At 47.6% G+C, this 18650-nt stretch overlaps 1 protein-coding gene across 1 annotated transcript; it reads left to right on the forward strand.

Annotated features, from left to right (window-relative positions):
- The first annotated feature begins 2529 nt into the window (after positions 1–2529).
- GAS2L1 (growth arrest specific 2 like 1) lies at positions 2530–17955 on the forward strand. Its single transcript, XM_015817462.2, has 6 exons — positions 2530–3183; positions 10454–10561; positions 12620–12716; positions 14379–14731; positions 15513–15526; positions 16329–17955. The coding sequence occupies exons 1-6, from the start codon at positions 2530–2532 to the stop codon at positions 17953–17955; spliced, it is 2853 nt and encodes a 950-aa protein (XP_015672948.2).
- The last annotated feature ends 695 nt before the right edge of the window (positions 17956–18650 follow it).

The raw sequence follows: 18650 nt of genomic DNA on the forward strand, positions 1-18650 counted from the left end.
ATTCGAATAATAAATAAATAAATAAATAAAATAAAGAATAGAATAACAGAACAACAGAAGTTGGAAGGGACCTTGGAGGTCTTCTAGTCCAACCCCCTGCTCAAGCAGGAGACCCTATGCCATTCCGGATAAGTGGCTTTTCCAGTCTCTTCTTGAAAATCTCCAGTGATGGAGCATCCACAGCTTCTGGAGGCAGGTTGTTCCGCTGGTTAATTGTCCTCACTGTCAGGAAATCCCTCCTTAGTTCTAGGTTGCTTCTCTCCTTGATTAGTTGCCATCTGTCGCTTCTTGTCCTGCCTTCAGGTGCTTAATAAGTTGACCCCCTCTTCTTTGGGGCAACCCCATAGATACTGGAAGACTGCTATCTTGTCACCCCTACTTTTCCCTAGACTAGACAACCCAATTCCTGCAACCATTCTCCGTATGTTGCTTTAACCTCATTCATGCAGGGAACTGATCCCTGTAATAAAATAAATGAGACGTACCATCCTGCAAGATCAATAAAGCGAGTCACTCAATCAAGGATCACCGATATGGAGAGAGTTATTAAGATTACTGGAAGGTGCTCTGTACGGGCTCAGATACATGCTGGCTTTTGCCCCAGCAGCATCTGAAAGAAAGGAACGTCCAAAGACTTCGGGGAAAGAGCGCTTTCACATTTCTGTTTTTCTACCTTTCAAAAGGGTTCAAGACCTGAGTTCCTCAGGATAGGGTGAGCTTCCGTTCCTTCCTCCAGCTCCTGCCCACCTGGCTACATACCACAAGAAATTGTCTTCAGACAATGCTGGCCAAGAAACGGAACTGAGCACCGTGCCCTAGAGTCAGACACAAGTAACAGGAAAAACTTTTATCTTTTTTACCCTTCAAAAGTAAAGTCTGTCCCTGGAATCCTGCAGTATCTGTTTATTGCCCTACCTTGAAGGGTTCATGTGCATCACCCGGGAGTGTTGTGCTCAACCTTTGAGACTTGTCTCAAAGGAAACCAGGTTTATGCACGACACAATTTCTAGCAGCGTCTCTTGCAGTACTGGGCTGAAGGGAATTGTGAGAAACAGCACAAAGCACACACCCCCTCTCCTTCCAATGGGCTCACAATGGCAATTGCAGCTCAGCAAATCCTCGGCTGAATACACAAGGGTGACTCATCCTCTAGCAGGCAAGCAAGCAACAACAACAACTTTTTTGCCTATGTCCAATCAGTGGGACCACTGGTTTCCAAGGAAAAAAATTCCCAAGCATCCATGGAAACCCCTACGCCTGTTTGCCCGTGGCCCAACCACCAGCTTTGTAGACGGATCCTGGATCTGGGATGTGCTTTAGTGAGAAGAATTCCTGGTTTAAAGAAAACGAGAGAAGATTTGGTTTTAACCAAAGTTCTTTGTCTCTGTATATATTTGGTTAAAAAAAAAGTTTTAAAAAGTTTTTAAGGAGCTCTGTAGCCCTCTCTTCTCTGTGGCCGTACTTTGTGGTGCTATTCAAAATGAAAAAGAAGAGGTACAGATGGAAAGCAGTCCGGAAAAGGACAGAGAGGTGTGGAAAGTTCTGTGTGCAGGCCAGGTGTGTAATTGTTGCTCTCAGTTCTGGTTGTAATCCTGTTCTCACATGTCTGGAACTAAGCAGGTTTGGACATAAAGGCTATGTCAAGTCAATCTAAGATTAATGGCTTCGGTGAACACCATAGCAGCTTCTATCCGCTCTAAATTTAGAGCAGTGTTTTTCAACCTTGCCTGCTTTAAGATGAGTGGACTTCAACTCCCAGAATTCCCCAGCAAATTCCCCATGGCTGGCTGGGGAATTCTGAAAGCTGAAGTCCACCCATCTTAAAACAGGCAAGGTGGAGAAACATTGGTTTAGACTAGTCACTAGAGTGTCCAAGTTAGTAAGATCTTCTCCTTTGATAAAACACAGATGGCCTGCTTCCCATGTCCCAGCAGGTCAAAAAAGTCAAGATGGTGGACATGCAGATGAAGATCTGCTTGTGTTAATAAAAATAGATGGGCTTCAACTCCATAGTTTAGCAGCCACACATTTAAACAGCTTGGGTTAAGGCTTAGCAACTTACTTCCCCAACCTGGTTAGTGTTCACCTTGGTTAGTTTTATACGGGTCAGCATGTTGTGTGAACCCATCCTATTTGCTTAGTTGATTGATCACATTTTAGCATGCTGGCTGGGGGGTTCTGGGAGCTGAAGTATCGTATCTTCTATATCTTAAAAGTTGTCTCCTGCTTGACCAGGGCGTTGGACTAGAAGACCTCCAAGGTCCCTCCCAGCTCTGTTACTGGGTTATTCTGCCATGATTTAGTGCATGGAACATAAAATAATGATTCAGTAACCAAGTCATTTAGGTGAGTTGGGCTGTGTAGAAATGGGATAAATAAATATGTTTTAGGCACGAGCTGGTTACTATGCTGGATCGGCTACAGGATTAATAGAACAAAGGAATAATGGGGTGAGTCTTTGCCGCCTTGATAATATCTGATATCTCCCTTCCTCCATGCCCAACAGTGACCACGCCAAGACTCTGAACAATGGCTGAGCCTAGCAACATCCAGTCAGCGGCTTCTAAGAGCATCCGTCCATTCCGTTCCAGTGAGGACTATCTCTACGCCATGAAGGAGGACCTGGCGGAATGGCTGAATACCCTTTACGATCTTGATGTCCAGGTGGAGAACTTCATGGATGCCCTGGAGATGGGCTACGATCTCTGCCAGCATGCCAACAACGTCAACCGTATCGCCCTGGAGTTCCAACAGTCAAACCCGGAAGCTGCTTCTCACATGAGAATCCCTCAGAAGGAGGTGATCTTCCAAGCAAAGAACGTTGTCCCTGGCTCTTTCATCGCTCGGGACAACATCTCCAACTTCATCCAGTGGTGCCGTCAGGAGCTGGGCATTCAAGACGTGGTGATGTTTGAAACCAACGACTTGGTGTTGAAGAAGAACGAGAAGAACTTCGTCCTTTGTCTGCTGGAGGTGGCCAGGAAGGGTTCCAAGTTTGGGATGCTGGCTCCCATGCTCATCCAGATGGAGGAAGAGATTGAGGAGGAGATGAGGGACCACCAAGTGGTCTGTGGAGAGCTGAAGACAGAGCAAGTGATCCAAGATTTGGGGCCGAAGTCTCCCGTTTACTTGAACAAGACGCAAAGGATAACCTTGTGTGACCTCAAGAATCTGGATGAGCTGGTGAGTTCTTGCATTCCACTTTAGTTTTATTTATTGAATATAGCTGCATCTTCCCCCTTTCCTTCGACTTTTCAAGATGGCAGGTTGAGTTTCCTCTATCATTCACATGAAGTCTTCAAGACTGGCTTCTGGGTTTGGACCTGGCTATTCCAATCCAAGCTGGCTCACTTCCTTTGCTCTATTTTTAAAAAGTCTGTAGCTGAGAATGGATGTAGGTAAGGGGAGATGGCTGCCTTCTTCCATCTGGTGTCCTCCAGATGGAATGAGGACCTACAAGTCCCCACTAAGAAGTTGTGGAGATTATGGGAGTGCATTTTGGTCCCAATACCTCTGAATGATCCCAGGTTGAGAAAATTGTTGGTGGTTTCTGTGAGATATTCTTGATGTATGCCAATGTAATTCTTTTTAGGGTGTGTGTTAGTTGTGCTGTATTGGGTTGAGTGGTAAAGTTGCGTGGATATCCATTTTGTTGGAACTAAACTAAACCCCTTTGTGTTAATTACAGAGGTTAATGCCATCAAACAGAAGCTGGAGAGCAAGAGTCATGAGCCATTCCGATCCCTGCCCTGCCCTTGCCCTTAACAAGAGTTATACTCATTATAGGACTCTCAGTGGCTCCATCCAATTCTGTAATCCGTGTTCTAAATTAAATAGATCCCAATGTTTGTAGGACACACTAAATCCTCTGGTCTAATTCAGTTGGGCCTGCAGGCTGGGCCATCCCATGCTCCAAATGTGTCTTGGCTGTTTGTTTGTTGAAGTTTTACATCCCTTTCTTCAACCTCTGTGTTCCTCTTGGCTTTCTCTTTGATTGATGCTATTCTTGGATTTGGGGGCAAACTGGCTCATACAGTATTATTTCAAGGTTATCAATATGCCTCTGACTAGCTTGATAGGAACCAGAAGGAGAAGGATGGCTGGATGGGAAGGAAAGAGAGAATCAACTCTGAATGAGTTGCCTGTCACTCAGAGAAGACCGGAAATTGTTGGCTACAAAGACCATCTCTTTTGGCTTAATATTAGCCCTGTTTGCTGGAGGAGATGGGAGATAGGAAGGTGAGATAGGACAATTCTAGGTTTAGCTTTCATGTAGTTTAGAGATTTAATTGTTCTGAGAAGCGCTTTTCCAGTTGTGGTTTCGAGCTTCTTTAAATATTTAATTCAGTCAACATTTCATTATTCTGGGTGCCTTCTTTTTCCAAAGTGTGTTTGTTTTGGCCGTCTTTCTCTTGCGTCATCTTTACGCCTTTTTATCAGATTTGCAGACTCCTTAATCTCTTTCTCCAACCCTATCTTTAAATAACCCTATTTAAATAAATAACCCTGTCTACACAAATTTATTTCACTGGTGGGAATCGTCCCTTTATTCTGTCTTTTTAAGGTATGTTACCGTGATTGGCAGCTAACAACGTGCCAGAGTTAGCCCCAAAAGCTCAAGGGCTCAATTAAAATGTGACACTAAAGGGAGAAAGAATTGGGAGGCAGGAATTAGACAAACTCAGACATACATTCGTAGTTATAAACTTTTATGGGAGAACCAGCCAAGCAGCACCAGTGGGTTGTCAAAGGACGTGATTATTTAGCAACATGAATAAATGAACGCGGGCCAAATTCAGCATATTGTAAAGTCAGACTTTTCCTGATCCATGTTTTGCCTCTGCATCCTTCTTGTCACACCTGTCATTTGCATAGTTTTGCTTTATCTCATGGAGAAAGCCATTCCAAAAAATAAAATTGGAGGAAGGAATTAGGGGTGGGAGAGAGAGAAAAAAAATCTCTCTTCTGCAGCACAGAAAATGCTTATTGTTCCTTCTGAACATTGCCCTGTGCCTTTGAACTGAAAGACATACTGTCTATTTATTTAGGTTATATTATGTTTGTTTAGGGTTGGCTTCCCTAAAGCTGCTACTTTAAGCCACAAGTCATTTTGGCCTCTGGAGAAAATGTTGGGCTGCTGTATTCATCACCAAGATGTCACTTTTCCACCTTCTCCTCCGCCCATGTCAACAAGCAGACATCCAGCCCATAATTTTGAGACTGAAATAGCAGAGAATAACAGAGACATTCATCAGTTTTTCTTCATGTGGACAAATGTCCCTACGTAGCCAAAGGGCGAATATAAGAGGAGGACGGAAAATGAGAGACAAAACCAGGATATTCTCACAACCAACTGAAGAAAAAAAACGTTGTGTATAGGAAACTTACACCACGGCCGTAAGGCAAGGACTACCCGTATTTCCTCTGCCGTGGTGGTCTGTGACACCGTTTTAGGGGTTCCCTATAAGCCTGTCCAAATTTAGCTTGTCGAGCAAATCACGAAGTTGTGGGAATGCAACCGCTCTTGTAAAAACGGGGTTTTGAAAAAATAATCCTGAGTAATTTTGTCTGTGAAAAAATACCGACCACGGTGTCAGTGTTGAGATTTATCTTCTACTTCTGACATACTTAGCTCTTTAATGGCCCACGATGCTCTTTCTCAACCATCTCATTTGCTGTACCTGAAGGGGAACACGTTGTAATAACACGACACAACCTGGATGAAGTCACTTCTTCCCAAGTGAGCAAGCCTCACGGCTAATTGAAGTTTTATAGAAGGCGGTTGAGTCAGCTGATGTCTCTCTTTCCTGGCCCGTCCTGGATAAATTGCTGCCTTTATTTTTAGGTGTGGTGTTCTCAGGCCTTTTATGGTTTTGCCAACGCAAACTCGCCCCAAGGTACGACACACCCGCTGTGCAAAGCAGAGAAGCATTCAAAGACGGAAATGGGTCTGTTTTCATGTAAAGGGAATTCTCTTAAGAATATTCATAGACAGTTGTGATGACAGAATCCATTGGGCAATCTTTGGCTGGACTGAAGACGAGTAGTTAACCTACGCAGGCATCTTTTTTGTTTTAATATAATCTTGAACGATGAGCGGGGCCTGTAAAAGTTGACACTTTCTTGGCTGGATAGAATTTGCTTGCCTATCCACCAAGTCAAAGGAGAGTCCATCTGTGATGGAGAGGATGAGAAAGGAGGATAAGAAAGAGAGGGGAGGGAAAGAAAAAGAAAGAAAGAAAGAAAGAAAGAAGAGGAAAGAGGAAGAAGGAAAAGGGAGGGAGGGAGGGAGGAAAGAAAGAAATAAAGAGAAGGAAGGAAGGAAGGAAGGAAGGAAGGAAGGAAGGAAGGAAGGAAGGGAAAGAAAAATACAATACAATACAATACGGATTTCTATTTTCTGAGTTCAGATAGGATATCTCCTTGCCACAAATGTTGGCATTAAAATTAGGAATGGCATTAAAGACCTCTGATGAGGTCTTCATTGGGGGAAATGCTGCAAAAATCTCTCTCTGCCTTTGATGTTTTTACTATTTTTGGGGGGTGGGGAGACCTTATCCTAAAAGAGACTGGACTGACTCTTGTCTGGAATGGTCTAAAAGGTCTCTCCGGCTTGAGTAAGGTTCAGACTAGAAGACCTCCAAGGTCCCTCTAAGTGTGTTATTCTGTTATATCCACGAAGACTAGAAAGCTGCTTTTCTTTGAAAGAAGGAAGGCTGGAATAACAACGCAAAAACCCTTAGAAAGCTGCTCTCCAGATCCAGAGGACTTTTTCCACCTCAGCTGGTCTGAAAAATCCTCCCCACCCCACCCCGCCCCCTGCAAGGGCTGGTTGGGACTTGGCACTGGTTGGCTTCCCGCTGGGGCTGCAGTGCAATTTTACTGGCTGTTCATTCATCTGTCTCGGTGTGGGTCTCTCTTCTAAGCAACCCAGTGTAAATAAACTGGCTCTCCAACTTCGACTGGATGCTTTCCAGAGCCCTGTCTGGTGCAAAGGAAAAAAAGTACAAAGTGGTCTGAAGTGTGTGTGTGTGAGAGAGAGAGAGAGAGGAAGAGAGAGACAGAGAGAGAGACAGTGGGAGAGAGAGACTCAAATCTCCCTTCAGTCCAACTTTGATTTTATACATTTACCATGTCGTTTCCTTGCAACCACACGGAAGACATTTCCCATTGCCTTCCACTTCCCAGCCCATCCAGAATTCTGGCATCTTCTGGCGATCTGTCCTTCGAATTCTCGCACACTCCAACCCTGTTTGATCAACTGATGGTGTTAGACTCGGGTTTTCCAACTTCAGCAATTTTAAGCTGTCTGGACTTCAGTGACCAGAAGTCCCCAGCAGCATACTTTATTATGTGTGGACTTCAATTCCCAGAATTCCCCAGCCAGCGTGGTTTAAGAAGCATGGACTTCAACTCCCTAGAGCCAGAGCATGCCTTAACACATGTGGACTTCAACTCCCAGAATTCCACAGTCAGCATGCAGGCTGCGGAATTCTGGGAGTTGAAGTCCACTCGACTGAAAATTCCCAAGGTTGAAAACCATAGCTTGAAGTCCTAACCAAGCCCAACTGTGCTTAACTCCCAAACTTGGGCACGGTTGGCAGGAACAGCTTTTCGCCATGAGCCAGTCTGGAGAGGACAGGAGCCAAGGCGGATCTTTTCTGATTAAGCTTAACATTCCTTTTTAATTTCCAATTCCTTCCCTGCCCTGATTCCTTGCTAAATCTGCAACTGGCAGATGGGTGACCTCTTTGTTGCGTGCCAAGGGACCGGATTCAGCTCCCCACTCCCAGGAGCTTCCCATCCGATGCCAACCAAGAATCGGCTGGTCTTGGGGATGACCCTGCTCTGCAAATAGACGGCCATCTGCCAACTTCCTAAGCCCGCTGGATTTAAATTCCTTTTAAAGGATCTTTTTAATTTTGTTCTTTTATTACAGCGTTGGCACCGGGGAAAATATCAGGTTTATCCCTAGGAAGATTCTTGAAGCTCATTATTTAGAGCCAGATGCTGTCATGGGGTCTGCTTAGAACACAGAATAACAGGAAGGGACCTTGGAGGTCTTCTAGTCCAACCCTCTGCTCAACAGGGAGTCCTATACCATTTCAGACAAATGGCTGTCCAAACTCTTCCTAAAAACCTCCAGTGTTAGAGCACCCACAACCTCTGGAAGCAAGTCGTTCTGCTGGTTGAGCTCATTGTCAGGAAATTTCTCCTTAATTCCAGGTTGCTTCTCTCCTTGATTAGTTTCCATCCTTCTTTGCTTCTTGTCGTGCCTTCTGGTGCTTTGGAGAATAGCTTGACTCCCTCTTCTTTGTGGCAACCCCTGAGATATTGCAAGGCTGCTATCATGTCACCCCTAGTCCTTCTTTTCATTAAACTAGACTTACCCAGTTCAGGCAGCCGTTCGTCCTGTTCGGTTGATTTTTGTAATGGCTTTCTTTGCGTCTTAGGGATGTGTATGAAACAGGAGGCAGGCAAGGGATCTGAGCAAGCGTTAGGATGGCTCACAGCAAAAAGTCTGAATTGAACAGAGCAGTACTTTTCAAACTTGGCAACTTCAAAATGGGTGGACTTCAACTCCCAGAATTCCCCAGCCAGCCAACCAAGATGATGAAAAAGGAAGTCCAAGTTGCCTTTCTGGAAAAAGCTCTTTGGGGACAGACTGGGTCAAGCTAACTGAGGTTTGGTCTTGGCAGCGAAGAAGGGGTTGGAGAGAAGGGTCTTCTTGGGACCAGACAAATCAGACAATTTTTGTCTCTGCCTTCTCTCCCCTCCCCACTCCTGCCTCTTCTGCTCGTAGACCGAAGGAGACGGCTTGTCGCGTGTCAGTGGGTGAATTGAAAGATTAATCCACTTTCCACCCAGCTGGGTTGTTTGGAAATGGATGCCTTAACATTTCTTTCTGGTTCGTAAGAGTCCGGCTGTCTGCCCAAGGCTTTGCTTTTATGGGCATGGGGCAAACAGAGCAGGAACTGGGAAACACCCTCACTCCCTTCCTTTCTCTTTCGGTGGGAAGAAACGATTTGTCATCCAGCCCTGCCAGGTGCTCTTTTCCCAGGGATTCTGCAGAGACAAATCGTTTTTCCATTGGGGATGCTGGACTCAATTAACGATGGTCGAAGCTGCCAGAAGAGCAAGAATCAGAGAAAAGAAAGAAAGAAAGAAAGAAAGAAAGAAAGAATAGGAGGAGGAGGAGGAGGAGAAAGAGGAGGAGGAGAAGGAGAATTATTCCCAGAATTCCCCAGGCATCATGGGCGGACTTCACCTCCCAGAATTCCATGCAGGCTAGGGATTTCTGGGAGTTGAAGTCCACATGTCTTTAAGCTGCCAGGGTTTCAAAACAGGGATTTAGGACGACATGGACTTTGAATTCTCCCTCCGCCCTAACTAAATATTATTGGATCAGCCCTGCCAGATTTTTTTTTCCCTCTTGTTTTGGGCAACTACGGAGCACTAAATGTGGGGAAAAAAATGGGTTGCTTTCTTTCCTTTCTCTCTTTCAAACGAACAGGGGAAAAAAATCGTTTTCTTTGCTTTCTGTTTCCTCTGCTAGCAAGAACCCTCCCAAACGGACTTGGAAAATTCCGCTGATCAATTTTGTTCCATCCAGGGACAAAAAAAAAAAAAGGGGGGGGGAAGTGTTCCTTTTCCCACCGGGACCTTGCTTTCCTCGCTTGTGCCTGCTTTCAAAAACAATGACCTCATTTTCCCACGTCTCCAGGTAGCTTTAGGGAGGCAGACTAATAAAAACCCAATCATTGAATCCTGGAATTGGCAAAGAGGAGAGAATAATCTTGAGTCAACACTGGAGGTGGCTGATATCCACAGATTTGGGATCTGCAGCCCCAGGGCCTTTTGGAAAGACACTTTAAAACAAGCACTCTTAATGAAGCAATAAATAATTGAGCAAGCAAGTATTTCTCAAGCGCTTTTTATTGTTGCTGTTATTGTTATGAATAAATGCAGAGACCGAAGGTGACACCCTTGAAAAAAAACACAATGAACCTGTGATTTATGGGTTTGGAGATTAGACCAGCAGATAATGATAAGAAGGACGTGAGAATGGATAACATATAAACACTGAAAAAAAAAAAACAAATTAAAAGCCACTTTAATACCACTGTTGCTTTTTCTTTTTCTTCCTCTACGTTTTTTTCTCTATATCTTTTTTTTTTTTTGCTTGCTTGCTTGCTTATCACCTTCTGGGCTTTTCAAAATTTGTATTGTTTTTATTCTGTTAAAAAAAAAAATAAAAAAGAAAAAAGATGACACCCATGGAAAACCTCGTACAGGCAGTCCCTGACTTACGACTACAATCGGGTCCCATTTTTTTTGTCGCTAAGCGAGACAGTTGCACTGTACCTGTAGCTGGATAGGTTATTTGCTGCCCGATTTAACCCGTGTGTTTTTCCTCTGTTTCTCCAACCCGGTTTGTTTTCTCTCCTTCCAGGTAAGAGAGATCCTGGGCCACTGTACCTGCCCATCCCAGTTCCCCATGGTCAAAGTCTCGGAGGGCAAATACAAAGTTGGAGACTCTAACGCGCTCATCTTCGTCCGAGTAAGAGCTTCTGCAGCTACTCTCTCTCCCTTTGTGCCAGGAGGAAAGCCTGAGATATATTTTTTTTCCATGCTGCATCCTATATTTTTAGGGGGGGAGAAAAAAACCATGGTATGGGGGGGGGAAGTGGGGGCAGCTGTGCTCATGTTCACATGCCCGCAGAGAAGCAGGAAACAGATGTTGCTAGCAGAGCATCTGCAGAAAGTTAATGACCCCCTTTGCAACAGGCTCCTTCATTGTGTCCCTGTTTGAGCCACCCAGCAATTCATATCCATGGCAATGGAGACTCGCTCCAGCTGTTTTAGGGGACGGCTCTGCATTTATGCCACGCTGCCTGTCCCCCCCTCCCCCCAATCCTTCAGAAATAGGTTTTTCTTAAGAAAAAAAAATAACAGTATTGGGGAAAGACAGCAGGCAGGGCCATGGAACGGGCGAAGCAGAGTGGGCGAAGGAGCTGAGCTGAGGGTCTGGAAAGCACCAGCAGATCCACGTCAGATCCACGGATCATCTGGCACAGATTTATATAAGCCGGGGAGGGGTGGGGGAGGTAGGGAAGGGAAGGGGGGGGTTGACCCAGAGCAAGGGGGAGAAATCAGGCCAGGGCTAAAGAGCCTGATCCTTGGACAGGCTTCAAAAGCTGTCTCAGGTCACCCTTTGCTGATCTCTCCCTTCTCTGTGCAAAAACCCTTCGCTGCTTTCTGTCTTTCTGCACCCCAGCAGAGGCCAAAAGGGATGGAGGGGGAGGGCTTCATCCCATCCACCCCCATATCTACTGCATGGTTCCAGCCACCGTTTTGATATTATACGTACATTCCCTGGACCCTCCTACAGCTCTGTTTTTCCGCAACCTAAACCTGTGCATTTGCAGACAGATGTTATCTAGTAGGGTAATGAAACATCTGCAAGAAAACCACCAAGCTCAGAGAACATCAAGAACCCCCCCAGTCCTTTTTCTCCTCCTCCTCCTCCTCCTCCTCCTCCTCCTCCTCCTCCTCCAACCTCAGTTCCTTCTAGCACTGATGATGTTACCTGGTAGGTTAATGAAACATCCGTAAGAAAACCACCAAGCTCAGAGAGCACCAAGGACCCCACAGTCCTCCCCCTCCCCCTTAAAACTTGGCATTGGGATGTTGTGTTTAATCACCACTTTGAAAGCAGGGTGTGCAAGATCCAGAAGGATTGGTTAATTGCTTCAACGGCCTGTTTTATCCCCTCTCTCTGCTTACCCAGGCTTTCAGATTAAATTTTCTAAGCCTGTAAGATCAAAGTGAAATCTGCATGGTGGATGGAAGGAAGACATTTCCCCGGTTTCTCCTTCATTTTTTTTTTTTTTTTTTTGCAGTTTTAAGTAAGGATGGCTGCAAAACAATCCCTGCAAAATAGCTCGGATAAAAATAAAAGTCATAACCGAAGATAATCTCCTGCCCTTTCATGTTATTCCAGGCGGGATTGTTGTCCTGTTGTACGGTGCTTAATGACAGAGCTGGCTTTTTAGGGATAAGTTTACACAACCAGCTGCCGCTGTTTGATAGCTTGTTCCCGCAAAGGGAGGACCATCTCTGAAACGGAGAGATTTGAGACGGCTATTGTCTGTTTCAAGAAAAGCGTTGAAATGGCAGCCTTTAAACTCTGGGTGTTTCAATGAAGCCTTTTTTTCCCCTTGGCAAGGAGTTCCAAAGTCGACAAGAGGCCTTTGAGAAAAGGTTCCACGCATAGTCTCAGAATGTACAGATGGTTCTCACTTACGGCCAAAGTAAGTGTTGTTAAGCAAGGCAGTTGATAAGTCAGTTTTGCTCCATCTTGTGACTTTCCTAGCCACAGCTGTTAAGGGAATCGACGCAGTTATTAAGTCGGGGACACGGTCTTTTCCGTATCGTCGTAACTTTGAACCATCCCTAAATGAACGGTTGTAAGTTGAGAATGACCTGTCTGGCAAAGCCAAAAATGCAGAAATGTTCTTTGCCTTCAGAAGATGACTCTACCAGCCTGGTCCAGTTCTGGTCCTCAAGCGATACCTAAATGGCATAACTGTCAGATGTTATTTTAATTTCTTCCTAGGTTCTCCGCAGCCACGTGATGGTCCGAGTAGGGGGGGGCTGGGACACGCTGGAGCATTACCTGGATAAGCATGACCCCTGCCGGTGCACCTCCGTCTGTAAGTACCTCTGTGGGAGGGGGGGCTTGGTGTCAGGAAAGGAATGCAAGTGTCCTGCGTGAGGAATCAGGGCCATACAATAAGTTCCAGTTAAGATAATTTATTGCTTATGCCTATACAGGTAAGCCGTTGAAATACAGCCACAAGGGAGCCCAACATTTCTGTTGCTACGGTGGGCAGGACACATTGCTAAGTGAACCTTGCCCCGTGTTACGCCTTCCCTTGCCACGGTCGTTAAATGAATCACTGCAGGGGTTAAATTAGTCACACGGTTGTTACGCGAATCTGGTTTCCCCGTTGACTCTGCTCGTCAGAAGATCGCAAAATGCGATCCCACGATCCCAAGGTTAAGGCGTCCTTGGCCAATAGCTCCCATGGCTAGTAGCTACTGCCTATGAAGCACATCAGGCCGGGCCCTGAGTTCAAATGCTACCCTATGCATGTCTCTCTCTGTGTGTGTGTGCCTGATGGTAGCTCAAACAAATAGGGGTGGGGTCTCAAGGTCAGCAGCAAAAGAGAAAGTTGTTTTTAAATTTTCCTTCCACGTGCAAAGCGTAATGGTGCTTTGGGCATGTGCTGGAATTTTAGGAGCATCCAGCGTTTTGGGAAGAGCCCAGTTCATGCTCTCATGTATCCCCAAGGGGTTAACTGGAAGCTCGCTGTGAGAAGAAGGCAACAGGAAGCAATATTCATCCCAAAAATGACATAATTAAAAGCTCTCTTCCAACTTGAAGGCTCTGGCAGGATGTTGGTTAGAGGCGCCCCCTGGTGGCTTGTAGCCATCAGACATTCCTTGATATATTTTTTTCCTTTTTAAAAATGTCCACAAGGCTTGCAGTTCCTCTTTTGACATTGCAGCTTTTTTCCCTAAATCAAAAGGCCTCTTTTTTAAAAAAAGAAAAGAAGAGAAAAGAAAGAAAAAGAAAGAAAGAAGGAAGGAAGGAAGGAAGAAAGAAAGAAAGAAAGAAAGAAAGAAAGAAAGAAAGAAAGAAAGAATGAATGAATGAATCCAGGCTCATATCAAAGACTATTTGATCCATCCTGCAGCTTTTTCTAATTAGCAGAAAATTCCTTTCCTATTCAGACATCCACTGCATTACTGTATTGCAGACAAGATTTAACTTCCAACAAAGAGGAATCTATCCAGTTTCAATATTCATTTTGAGAAAAGCACCTTCTCCATGCACGACATCCCCAATCTATGAAAGCAAAAACCTACGAAGAACGGTTGCAGGAATTGGCTACGGCTAGTCCAGAGAAAAGGAGTAGGGGATGACGTGACAGCAACGTTCCAATATTTGAGGGGCTTCCCCAGAGAAGAGAGGGGTCAGCCTATATAATCATAATCCGTTAGCCAGTAGGAAGGCTCAGCTCCTCCCCTAGTTTGGAAGCCAATCAAAGCATACAGATGAGTTGGGTTGGCCAACTTGGGGACTAAACACAACATGCTTTTTTTTCTCCTGTTCCTCTTTCTGTCAAGTCCTCAAGGAAATAAGAACCAGTAAAGAGTTGTAAGAGAGCCAGTTTGTCCTCGTGGTGAAGGCACCAGGCTAGAAAGCGGGAGGCTGTGAGTTCTAGTCCCACATTAGGCGCAAAAGCCGATCATCACAAGACTGAGCCTTGTGGCTGACGTATTTGGATATTCTTTCTCACTTTTTGCAGCTCACCGTCTGACGCAGGGTCGGGGTCTCGGCTTCTCCCCCCAGAAGTCCAGCGGCCTGGCCAGTCCCCAAGCAAACAGCCCCACTACTCAGCGCCGGGCTGAAGCGGTGGGTCTGCATAAAGTCTCGGAGCCCCACCACCTGGGGGAGAAACGGCTCTTGGCTGGAGGGGACCCGACTCAACTCAAAGGAAACCGTCCTCCCACCAAGAGGTCTGGGACGGCCACCCCGCCCAGGCAGGGATCGCTGGTTCCACCAAGTGGGAAATGCAGCACGGCAGGACAGGGGGGTGCCAGCCCTCTACGGGGGTGCCCGTCCCAAGCCCATCAGGACACAGGAGAATCCCATCTCCCCGTCAGGTAAGACGTGCTGAAAGGGGCTGCCTCTTGAACGTCAGGATACAGTTCTTGTCGTAAGTTTGAAGACAAGAACTTTATCCCGAGATGTCCCAAAGATGCTTTTTCATGAGGCAGCTGGGCTTTCTTGTTTTTTCCTTGGAAGACGTTTTACTTCTACCCAAAGGAGCTTCTTCAGCTCTTCTTGGATGAGAAGCAAAACATCCTCAAAGAAAAAACAAGAACATCCAGTTGCCTCGTGAAAAAGCACCTTTGGGACAACCATGACCTGGATGACTGAGAATCTCCACAGACACAAGTCCTGCCAAGTTTGGGGACCCCTGTCTTAGACAGATAGCAGAAGAGAAGCTGTAGCCATCCCCAGCCAGGTGCTGGGAAAACAGAAAAGCCGCCAAGGGTGACTCACCCAAACCACAGAAGCAGGATAAGGCAGGGAGCCCGCCTGATGTGATGACAGTTTTTTTCCAGACTGCTTTCTCAGCCAGAGCTATGAGCAAAGAGGAGGCTCTCTGGATATCTCTTCCACTAATTGCTCCGTAATGGGCTTTAAGTGGAAAGGGTGGGGTGAAACAGGAGTTTGAAAGAGAATAGGAGCCCCTTTTCAGACTGCAACCTTGGGAAAAAGCAGAAGCTTCTCCCTGGTGTGTCGGCAAAGAAGCTTCCAGATTCCTCCTGTTTTTTGTTTTTTTATTTTGCTGCTGTAGATTGTGGCTCTCTTCCTACCGAGTCTGCCAAAGGGCCTGGTTTCCTTGCAAAATTTGGCAATTGCCCAGTTTCAGCAGAATCTCCGTTTGCTAGACTTGCACGTGCAAAGTGTTAAATTTGGCACCTTCGTTAGACTTAGAAGAGATGAGAGACTTTGCCAAGCTTCTGCCTGAAGGCAGGACAAGAAGCAACGGATGGAAACTCATCAAGGAGAGAAGCAACCTAGAACGAAGGAGGAATTTCTTGACAGTGAGAACAATTAACCAGTGGAACATCTTGCCTCCAGAAGTTGTGGGTGCTCCATCACGGGAGGTTTTCAAGAGGAGACTAGACAGCCATTGTCTGGAATGGTGTAGTAGGGTCTATTGCCTGAGCAGGGAGTTGAATTTGAATTTGAATTTGAATTTTATTATATTTATACCCCGCCCTTCTCCCGGAGGACTCAGGGCGGCTTACAGCCAGTTTAAAAACAACTAATACAATACAATACAAAATTTAAGAAAATGATTAAAAATAAATATTTAAATAGAAGACCTCCAAGGTCCCTTTTGGCCCTATGATTATATGTTCTAAGTGTGGGTGCTCCATCACTAGTGGTTTTCAAGAAGAGACTGGACAGCCATTTGTCCAGAATGGTATAGGGTTTCCTGCTTGAACGGGGGGTTGGACTAGAAGACCTCCAAGGTCCCTAGGATTCTTGACGGGAGGGAGGGAGGGAGGGAGGGAGGGAGGAAAGAAGGAAGGAAGGAAGGAAGGAAGGAAGGAAGGAAGGAAGGAAGGAAGGAAGGAAGGAAGGAAGGAAGGGAGGGAACAAGAAGCAAGGAAGAAGGAAACTTAAATGCAGAGAGCAAAACGTGATGTGTCTTAATGGCTGCTGTTCTTTCTTGCAGGACCCCCAGAGCTCGGCGTCTTTCCGGAGACAGCGATTCCTCCTCCTCCTCCTCTATGCACAGTGCCAGCTTGGGAAGGAAGCGGAACGAGGAGCCCAGTCTGGCACTCAGGAAGGAGGCTGGGAGGCATATCTCCGAGGGGCCAGCCTCCCAGCTCAATGCCAGTCCCAAACGGCAGCCAGCCAGCCGGAGTCAGTCCCGAGACCGTCTCAGCTTGCCAAAAACCGTTGCGGTGCCCAAGAGGATTGAGTCAGAAGAGCGGGGCCGTCCCCACATGGCAAGCCGGCCGAGCAAGCCTGGACCACAGAGCCCTCGTCCCCGGGCCCGCAGCCAGGGAAGGCCTGCAGGAGAGCCCGTGCTGCTGATCAGCCGAGCAAAGGATGGACAGCACTCCTGGACACGGGCAGACGAGCCCAAGGAGAACGCCGGGGGCTCTGGAAGAACCACCCCCAGGACCAAGAGCCCGGCAAGGGGTCACCTGACCCCGGTGGGTTCCCGAAGCCCTGCCACCATCAAGCGCAGGGGTTCCCTGCCCGCCACAAAAATGGCCAATCCCTCCGTCCGAATCCCTCCACCAGCCCCAGGAAGACAGCGACAGCCCTGCTTGCCCAAACAACGGGGGGCCGTGAGGCAGCCCGAGTCGGGGGAGAGTGGGCCCTCTAGACAGCCCAATGAGGACACTTTGGGACAGGAGCTGGAGGCCATGGCGCAGGCTTTCCGTACCCCGCTGCGCCTCGATCCGAGCCAGGAGCAGCAGCTCTACCGGCGCCTGGAGGAGGAATTCCTGGCCAACTCTCAGATGATGGGTTTGGAGATGGAGGAAGAGCTGGACCCGGGCAGCCAGGCCTGCGATGGTGCCCGGCTCTTGCCCCCCAATCCAGACCAAGGGACCGCCGACTCCGCGTACTGCTCCTCCAGCTCCTCCTCTTCCTCCCTCAACGTCTTCAGCAAATACGGTCTCCAAGCAGAGGAGTCCAAGCGGAAGGCAGCCCACCAGGTGACCGGAGGAGGGTCTGAGCTGGGGGATTTCCACAATGGCTCGCTCGAGGCTTCCGAGCTGTGGGACTCCTCCGGGTCTCGCGAGCGAAGGAGCCGCTGGAGGAAACCCGTCCTTTCCAGCTCGTCCGATGAAAGCAACTGCTACCTGGGTCTGAACGACGTCCAGGAGGTCCAGGAGGGTCTGGAGCTGGCCGAACCTCTGGTGGATAGCCCCTGGGCCCCTGGGGAACCGGCCCCTTCCCACACGGAGCTGGGACCCTCCCTCCAGGATGGCACATCCCCCTCGGCCCCTATCCTGGAAGAAGTCGCGCTCCCTCCCCAGCCATCCCTGGGGAAGCCCGACCACGTGCCTTCCAGCTACCAGATGAAGCTGCGCCCGCAAATTAAGCCTCGTGCCGACTCCCAACCGGACAAGACCCCCTCAAAAATCCCCACCCCCCTCAGCTACAAGGCTTCAGGAGGACCCAAGGCTCCAACAGGAAGCGCCTCGTCCAGAGACAGCCCAGTCAGAGCCCTGTCTGAGCGCCGGGGCTGGGCGGCCCTCCACCACCTCTTCTCCTCCTCCTTCGGGGAGTGTCCCGGGGGTTCGGTGGAGTCCGGTGTGACCGATGAGGGGGCTTGGGCCTAGGACAGCCCCGCTCACCCCTCCTATCCCCTGCACCTGCTTCTGTGTTCCAGCCCTCTCTTTCTCCAGCTGCTTTCTTGGACCTCTTCCTGGTGTGACTTTGTCGTATGCTGCTGTCCAGAAGAGTGTTTTATTTTTCGGTGACTGGAGGAGAGAGGGACCAGGGGCGGGGTGGGGGAGAAAGCCTTCGATTGCAAGGGTCTGTCCTTCTATATTTTATTTTTGCAGTGTGAGGCTGGGAGATGGCAGAGCTTAAAGTGCAGTGCCGGGAGGCTGGGGCTTGGGTTGCATGTGTGTTGTTGTTTGGGCTGCGTACGTGTGAAATGCTTGTATGGGGAAGTCCTTTAACACTGGATACCAAAGGGAGCGTCAGGGTTAATATTCACTCCCTTGGTCTGTCACTGTCCAGCTTCTGCCATCTTGGTATTTCCGTAGCCGTCTAAGCTCAGGACAAGGAGTCCTTGACCTATGACCGGAACCTCTATCACTGTGAGGACTGTTAAGTGAATCACGCCCAATTTGACTACCATTTGGCCATTAAGCAAATTCATCCACCCTCTTAGAATCCCGCTGAAAGGGTCACAAACAGCAATCCCTTGAAACCCCCTCCCCCCCAGAGGCTGCAACCACAGTAAATATACTGGCTGCCTAACATCTGAATTTGGATCACGTGACAGTCATAAGTGCGAGGATCAACG

This window comes from Protobothrops mucrosquamatus, unplaced genomic scaffold (assembly GCF_001527695.2).
Source record: "Protobothrops mucrosquamatus isolate PMUCROS unplaced genomic scaffold, P.Mucros_1.0 scaffold593, whole genome shotgun sequence".
NCBI lineage: Eukaryota > Metazoa > Chordata > Lepidosauria > Squamata > Viperidae > Protobothrops > Protobothrops mucrosquamatus.

Coding starts and splice junctions, on each gene's coding strand:
- GAS2L1 (XM_015817462.2), top strand. CDS start 2,530: ATGGCTGAGCCTAGCAACATCCAGTCAGCGGCTTCTAAGAGCATCCGT. Junction 10,562..12,619: donor ACGCGCTCATCTTCGTCCGA/GTAAGAGCTTCT, acceptor ATTTCTTCCTAG/GTTCTCCGCAGCCACGTGAT. Junction 12,717..14,378: donor CTGCCGGTGCACCTCCGTCT/GTAAGTACCTCT, acceptor CACTTTTTGCAG/CTCACCGTCTGACGCAGGGT.